The sequence below is a fragment of the Oryzias melastigma genome, linkage group LG7 (genome assembly GCF_002922805.2).
Source record: "Oryzias melastigma strain HK-1 linkage group LG7, ASM292280v2, whole genome shotgun sequence".
Taxonomy (NCBI): Eukaryota; Metazoa; Chordata; class Actinopteri; order Beloniformes; family Adrianichthyidae; genus Oryzias; species Oryzias melastigma.
Genome location: NC_050518.1, coordinates 2,399,630 through 2,408,004, shown reverse-complemented (window position 1 = coordinate 2,408,004; position 8,375 = coordinate 2,399,630). Strand labels below are relative to the sequence as shown.

The window sequence follows — 8,375 nt, the reverse complement described above, 5'->3', positions numbered from 1 at the left end:
TACCTATTACAACCACAAGCTTTTCAATTATCATTTCGCTCCATGTGCTTTTTGTTTCAGTTTTATTCCACACAAATGAGATCGGAGGAAAACTAACAGGGCTGCTTCTGTGGGCAAAAACTGCTGTGTTACCACGGAAACGTCTAATTACATGAGCAGGGGGCGGGGCTACTGTCTTCATACTTTAAACCTCAAACATAAGCAGGTCTGAAGAGCTGAAACAAGTGTAACCATGGTGGGTTAATGCTCTAAAAACCAAAAAGTGTGTGCATGAGGAGCAGATGAAACACGAGGGGGCGGGGCCAGACAATCGTGACATTCTGTGACCCTGCAGCATTACCGAAATGAGAGGAGGAGGCAAAAAAATAAAGGGATGCAAATGGACAAGTGGTGAAAAGCAAATCAATGTGGCTGCACCCAGAGAAAGTCATGGAAGGAAGCAGGAAAAAGGTGAGGAAGGAGATGCTGGTGCTCTGCAGTTGCAATCGGAGCCTCAGGTGTCGTGAAAGTCCTTCAACAGCGTACGTCGCCTCTGCTCTGCAATGTGCATCTGATTCTCCAGATCCTGCAAGAAACAAATACAAAAAATACATAAAAATCAAATAAAATCTTTAGAGGAAGTAGTCTTCCATTCCTGCTTTGGCCTCTTACCCCTCTGTCACTCGCACTGAGGTCCCCCTCACCCCCCACCACCCCCCTCTCATAGCTGTCGGCCCGCTCCACCTTCCAGGACAGGTTCTCGATCTCGGCTTCGAGCTGCGCTTGTTGGTACTCAAACTGTAGGAGGCGGTAAAGAAGAAACCATGAAACAGCTGAAAGAGTATGGAGTCAAATCAGGATCAGCTTAAAGTGAACAAAAAAACAGACTGAAACCTTGAAAAATAGATGTTGTAACTGAAAAAAAAAAACGAAAATTTGAAAACAAGACGTAAATTTTTAAAAAAAAGAAAATTTTGCATTTTTTTAATTAAAAAAAATGTGAAAATTTGAAGTAAATCCAGAAAACTTGAACAAAAAATGAAAACTTGAAATTAATCTTCAAAATAAAAAAAAAAATACTGAAAAACTAGAATAAAAAAATGTAAATGTAAAAATTACCAATTGAAAAATAATTGATCCATTAGTAACAGCTGCTGTTTTGAACTTTCAGCGTTTTTTTTTTGCTATTCTGAATCTTCAATTTCAGTCCTCAGTTTTAAAGTTTCAATTGTGATTTTCAAGCTTTCGCTGACAAGCTGAGCAAAATTTTACATGGGGACGGGGCTTTGGCTACCTGAAAATGATGATTTCATGATTCCCCAGGAAAACAAAATTCAAAACAGCAGCTGTTACTAATGGATAAATTTCAATTAATACATTTTACATTTATTGTCTTTTCCCCCAAGTTTTCAGTATTTTTATTTCAAATTTTCAAAACAATTTATTTTTTAATTTACAATATCTTGTTATCAAATCTTCATTTTTTTTTCCAGTTACAATGTCTATTTTTCAAGTTTTAAATCTGTTTTTATTCTCTTTAAGCTGATCCAATTTGACCCCATAAAAGAGTTTCAACACTAAACACAAACACACAAAAGGGAATATCTCCTTACCAGCTGCTTACGTTGCCCAGACTCCATGTAATAGGCATACGGATAGGTGTACTGCAGTGTGTAGCGACACTGAAAACACAGACAGCCCAATTTTGGTATCACATTTGTGACAAATCACATTTGTCAAAGTAAAGGCCCGGGGCCAGATCGGGCCTGCCGCGTAAACATCATTTTACATTATTGCATGGGTGCCCAAAGTGTGACCCCAAGATTATCTTTCGGCCCGCCAAGTGGTGTCTGTGGAAGCTGCGGAATTTTTAGTTAAAACCTCTCAATGATGTTACAACACTTAATTACTGTAATATACTTTCGACCTCCAGGTGGCGCTGTTAGCACTTTATTTGCCAGTAGCTATTGGTGAAACAGCCCCCATGGTCACTTGTGAATATTCTGTTTTCTCCTTTTATTTTATGACATGCAAAAAAAAATGTATTTGGCCCATGGACCAGGATCTCATTTCTAACTTGTGTAATTTTGACAAAATATATTTTTATAGAGAGTAAAATATTGAAACAAATTTAAGTTGATTTATTCTGGAATACAATTCCTGTCTGTTTTCATTCCTAGTAATGTTAAAAAAATTATGTTTTTAAAGTTTTAAAAATGTAGTTTTAGAGTGTTCAATAAATCTTTATCCTGTTCAGTGTGTTTTAGATTTTGGCCCCCTGTGCGACTGAGTTTAACACCCCTGACTTAGACTAAAGGATTTTGGTTCATTAAGATTATTTAAATCCAATTACTGTGATTTCTGCACTATAAGGTGCACTTAAAATGACAGTACGCTTTATAATCAGGAGCACCTTACATGTGAATTATTCTTGTTTTGCTTAGACGACGGTCACAATTACAACTCCCACAATGCCATGGGGAAGGATCAACACAATCTTCAAGATTTCATTTTCTATTCCCATAAAAAGTTGGTGTGGTCACGAATGTAGATGGCGGCCGTAAGGCGTTTAGAATAGCTTGAATTGTCCAGTCAGAGCTGCTGCCAGCCAGTGATTCCGAGTGCCGCTCGATTCGTAATGGTGTCATCAGACTGCCAACGCACAACCTCAAAATGTTCTTAAAACCTCCACACCCATTGAGCGGCATGTAAAAAATGTGACTGCCACCTCCTTACATTTAGGTCACCACGCAGTGGAATTTTGGGATACGTGAGCATAGTCTTACTGATGTTGTCACAAAAAAGGAAGTAAATTACTTTGAACGTAGTTTAAGACCTATTCTAACTATATAGATATTTTTATTGTAAATTTATTCCCAGTAATACACTAATTTGTGTGGAGCTTTTTGCCAAAAGTTGTGGGCAGTACTATTGGCACATAGCAACCCTACCCCCACTCAGTTGTAATCTGAAATTAGTAATACTATAGTTCGGAAAATACTATCACAAGATTTATTATGGTGCAATGTGTTGCGTACGCCTTGTTTCGTGAGATTTACAAACATACCTGAGACTGTAAGCATCACAAGTGTTGACAATACCTTAGCGAGAAGCTTTGCAGCATTATGCAGGTACTGCCAGTCAATCCACGTTCCCAGATTGTTCATGACTCTTTCCTGGATCTTCTCCTGGATCCTCTGGTACGTCTGAGCTTCCAGCTGCAGAGACTTGTTGTGGTTCTCCCACTGGTGGACAGAAGGATTATAATAAAAAAGAAGAAAAGGTTAGATAGAGTACCCGGACAAGAATATGTTCACATAAGAACATTTTTAAATTCATCTTTCTGTAATGACCTTCAGTCAAATTAACAAAAATTATAAGAGTAAAAGAGTAAAAAATAGTAATATATTATTAATGGACAATTGAGTAGAAAATGACAATACATTTGTTAGATTTTGAATGAAAAGAAATTTAAACATTTTACGCACATTTATGAAACCTTTTATTCTTCTTAAACTACAGTTCTTAAAGACCCACTTCAAAGACAATTATGTGTTTTTGGTGTTTTTAACATTTTCTTGTGATGGAAGACATATATTAAGATAATTTATCTGGGTATTTTTTATTAAATTCTTGTGAATCAGGAGCAGATAAAATGAATGCCGTTTGTGAAAGAGCTTATTTGTGATGCAGAATGCACAGAGTGGGCCTCAATCTTCCTGCTTCGCTGCATTCTGATGCATCCACCAGTAGACGACTAGACGCATCGTTTTCCTCATCCGAGCTGGCATCTGGCTAAAAAATGTACAGCTGGATAGTAGGCTTGTACAGTATTAAGGTAATAAGGTCGGTGTCTAAAAATAGACACGGCATCACTCTCAATACCGTCATGAAAAAAAAACTATAACCTATTAAAGAAATTATTTTAAAAATATCTATTAATTATTATTGATAATTTAATTGCTTTAAATGCTTTATTAATTTGATTTTATTTACTTTTCCAATATACTTGTTCCATTAATTTAAAAAAAAGGTTAATCCAACCATTTCATGTTGTTTTTGTTTTAATAATTGCATGTGGAACTCTGTTTTAATACAGTGGAGGAAAACCCAGCAGTTTGGTAATGTCACTGAAGTGGTGCTTATGAAGACCTTAATTAGTCACCGTAATACCGTATACCGAGGTCAAATGTAGAGGAATATTGATGGTATTCAAATCTGAACACCGCTAAAGCCTCCTGGATAGTTCCAGAATAGCTCATCTTTTTTGTAGCACTGGCAATGTTAGGTTAGGGGTTTTAAAATACCGAAACAGATGATTGGAGTGGGTATTTAAGAATGTACATTCAAGATCTCACTGAGTTTCAACAGACTATTTTTCTAAAAACCAAAGCATAATAAACTCACCCTCTCGAAGTAGAAGAGGTATTTCTTCAGGGCCTCTCTAGCCTGAGCCTGCTGGCTCTGGTTAACTATATCCGGGTTTTCTTTGTAGCGGCTGCATTCGTAGTATTCACTGCCGTGGCTCTTCCAGTCTCCAAGGCACATCCAGCAGAAGTCTTTCAGAACAAAGAAAAGCTTCAATTCAGGGATGTCAAACTATCACACAAGGGGCCAGAACCCAAAACACACCTTAGGTCGCAGGGTGAACAGGATAAACATTTATTGAACACTCTAAAACTACATTTTTTGAACTTTAAAACTGTAACTTTGACACATGCTTTAATTGATTCTGCATGTTTACTAGTACAGGTAATAAACTTTTAATGGCACAAAAAGTCAGAGAATTTGGCCTCATTTTCTCATTAACTATCAACAGTCAATCAGGAATTTCTATGCATGTCAACAATTTCAGTTTGTTATAGATGAAAATATAGTTTGATCAGTCAAAGGAAAACAAATCTTTAGATTTCTTTATTTATTTAAGGATCTCCATCAGTCTTAAGTAAGGTAAGACGACTACTCCTAGAGTCCACAGATTCACTTCTTAAATGGAAGCTTGAACACTTTAAAATTTAGGTCATCTTTACAAAATAGTTTCTTCAGTTGCTGCAATCAGGAATATGGCGGATAAAAAAGGCATGCATAGAATTTCCTGGAAAAGCACTCTAATGCTATGAAGAGTAGTGACTTTCTATTGAGGGACACACTATGGCTCCAAGGGGATGTGAAACAAGGACTTACCGTGTTTGCACTTGGAACATTGCTGGAAAAAAAAAGCAAACTCACATGAACATCAAGTTAGGTAACCTGAGATCTGCTCTAAGATCTTTCAGTTTTCAGCAGCTCAAGTTTAGAAAGACATTTCCTGTAATATGAATAAGTGATCGTGCTTTCTAAGAAAGGATGGCTCACAGCTCTCACTCACCATGTGATTACACCCTCCGTTCTTCTCAATGCAGATATTGCACTTCGGACACTAAACGAGAAATACACAGCTTAAAACTACAATGTTCAAATTTGTTCAAAAATGTTTACATTTATATAATTGCAAAGATTTGAAAAGAGTTACAAATGAACAGATTTATGTCTTTTAATGTGTGTTTGTGTGCCGTACATCTTTAGTGTGTGCACTAATGTAGTTTGCAGTCTCGGAGTCGTCTGCACATTTGGTCAGCCATTTCCGAATGGTTGCACAGTCTGTGGGTGCGTGGTACATCTGACGGCATTTAAAACTAAGAGAGACAAAACACACAAACAAACAAAAGTCGTTAAATTCACAAAAACAGCATCAAAAATCCTCCCTGTAAATTATATTACGTACCGTGGTCTGGCCTGAATGTGTGCATTTGTTTAAGGTTTTGGCTCCTGCGAAAGGTTTGGTTTCAAATCCCGGACGAGCCCCAAATTTGTTTTCTCGTCGTAACGTCCCTCCTCAGAGAGCAGAAAGAAAACATATCTGGGGGCTTGTCCAGGATTTGAACGTAGGAGCTGAAACTTAAATACACACACACAACATGCAGGCCAGATGATCATAACAATTGACAGCTAGCTAACCATTGAAATGAAAATATGGATGTTGTGTGTGATGTGTGCATTTGTTAAAGCTTTAGCTCCTGCAAGAGGTCCTGGGTTCAAATCCTGGATAAGCCCCCGAATATGTTTTCTCATCGTAGCAGCTCTCCTCAGAGAGGAGAGAGAAATCATATTTGGGGGCTTGTCTGGGATTTGAACCTAGACCCAAAAACTTAGACAAATGCACACACATACACACATACAAAGTGCAGGAAAGAAAAATTATCATAACAATTGACAGCTAGCCAACCATCGAAATTAAAATCTGGATGTTGTGTGTGATGTGTGTCTGTCTGTGTGCATTTGTTTAACTTTTAGCTCCTGTGGAAGGTCTTAGGTTCAAATCCCGGACGAGCTCCCATATTTGTTTTCTTGTCGTTACGTTCCTCCTCAGAGAAGAAGGGGAAAACATATCCTCCGGGATTTAAACCAGGAACTCTTGCAGGAGTTAGAACTTCAACAAATGCACACAGATCCACATACCAAGGATCATAACAATCGACAGCTAGGAGGCCATCGAAATGAACATTTTGCAACATTTAACAAAAGAAAACCAAAAGATTGTGTGGCTTTTTTTTCCAGCAGATATGTGAAGTTGCAACGTCTTAAAGAATTTCTTTAGAATTATGATTTTTGGAAAGCTTCACAGCTACAAAATGTTCAAATGATGCATGCTCTTGACTGTTTAACAGGTGATTTTTGCTGGATCTATGAGCACTTCCTACCAGAAGACTTCACCACAGCGGCTACACTGAACTCTGCGCGCTCGAGGCTCCTGAACCTTGATGACGATGGGGCAGTCTGCTCCTGGACACAACTGCAACCGGAAGTGACTCTGCAGACAAACAATATGAAATCCTCAATAAACAGAAACTACAACTTGGAAATACAGAAATTGCTGATTCTACATATTCTACATAAAACGGTCAAATAATTCAGTCTTGATTAATTTAAAAAAAAAAAAACATATTTTTATGGAGAGAAAATAGCAACATCCGATAATTCTTGATTTGTTTTTTAATTATTTTTGTACTTCCAATTGTGCATTCACATGTATAACAAAAACAAATTACAGTTTACACACACACACACACACACACAACTTAGAATGACAACAGCTTAAAACCAACTACACATACAAATCTTTAAAAATTACACTAGAATTGCCTGTTACACAAACACACACAACCACATTTACACAGAAACTTGACGTGAGGTTCCTGTGTAAATGATGCGTTTAAATGCTGCTAAAATGCTGGGTCATCAGAGGTTTCATCAGAAGTTCAAAGCAGCTAAGAACATTCTGATGTCTCACCATTCTAGCAGCATTTAAACGCATCATTTTTTTGCTTTTGTTCGTGCCAAAAAATAGACATAATTTAAATTTATTAATTAAAAAAGAGAAGGTCATGAATGCAAATCTACATTTCTTTAAGACTAAAGTAAAACTTTGCAGCTGCTTCTAGGTTTTGATCAGTAGAAAACGAGCCCAAATAGCTCTTTTACTGTTAAAGGTTACCAACCACTGATCTAAACCAACTGTGATTTTTATGCTTTTAAAGCTGTTTCTATCACTGCTGAACTTAACCAAAAGGTTGACAAAAAAACGTATTTATAGTAGCAAACATAATTTCTTTTTATCTAAATCTTAGTGTTTTTATCAATTTGGTCCATTCTGATCTGTTTTAAATAAAAATATAAATGATGATGATTTAATACAAATAATTTACATTTTCATACATCCAGGAAAAAGACACACATATCAACAAACATATTAGAAAGTAGAATCGTGGTTCGATTTGTGATTCGAATCGCCACCTAAGCAGCGATCCACAGCCCTAGTATGAATCAGGTAATTGGTGAATAATTTTAAAAGATTTGTGTGTGTGTAGTTAGTTTCAAACTGCAATTTTAAGTCGTGTGTGTACTAACTGTAATTTTTATATTTAGAATCATGTCATTTTTTTCATGTGAAGTTCTGCAAAAAATGTAATGTACGAGTTGCAAATCAAGAATTAAGCACGCATAAAAATCAGAAGACACTATATTATCTCCAAATAACAAACAAATGTATCTCCTGAATTGAATGAGTCTGTCATGGCAGTCAGGTACCTCAATGTAGTCTCTAAAGAGGTAGCGTCTGTATTTGTCCTTCAGCTCCTCTCCCGGCAGCAGAGGCAGAACAAAGTCCTCTGGCATCCGGAGGGGACAGTCCTGAGCCATACACGAGATACCTGAACACACACAAAATGTCTGTTAAAGGCATAAGCCAACTCTAGCCCCACAGTTCATCAATGACCCACACAATTCTGTTAGGGATTGTGTGTTTAGAGTAGAATTACAACCGACTCAAAACGTGGATCTGGGTCAGCAGTCACCAC

General features: G+C 37.1%; 1 protein-coding gene across 1 annotated transcript in view; it reads right to left on the bottom strand.

Annotated features, from left to right (window-relative positions):
- The window catches only part of arih2 (ariadne homolog 2 (Drosophila)), a gene marked incomplete in the record, with an annotated part of 26,162 nt that overhangs the window by 1,025 nt on the left and 16,762 nt on the right, over nucleotides 1-8,375 (bottom strand). The window contains 4 exon segments of the mRNA XM_024293369.2: nucleotides 1-565; nucleotides 652-777; nucleotides 1,593-1,661; nucleotides 3,081-3,224. Of these exon segments, the coding sequence (XP_024149137.1) occupies nucleotides 494-565; nucleotides 652-777; nucleotides 1,593-1,661; nucleotides 3,081-3,224 (411 nt within the window).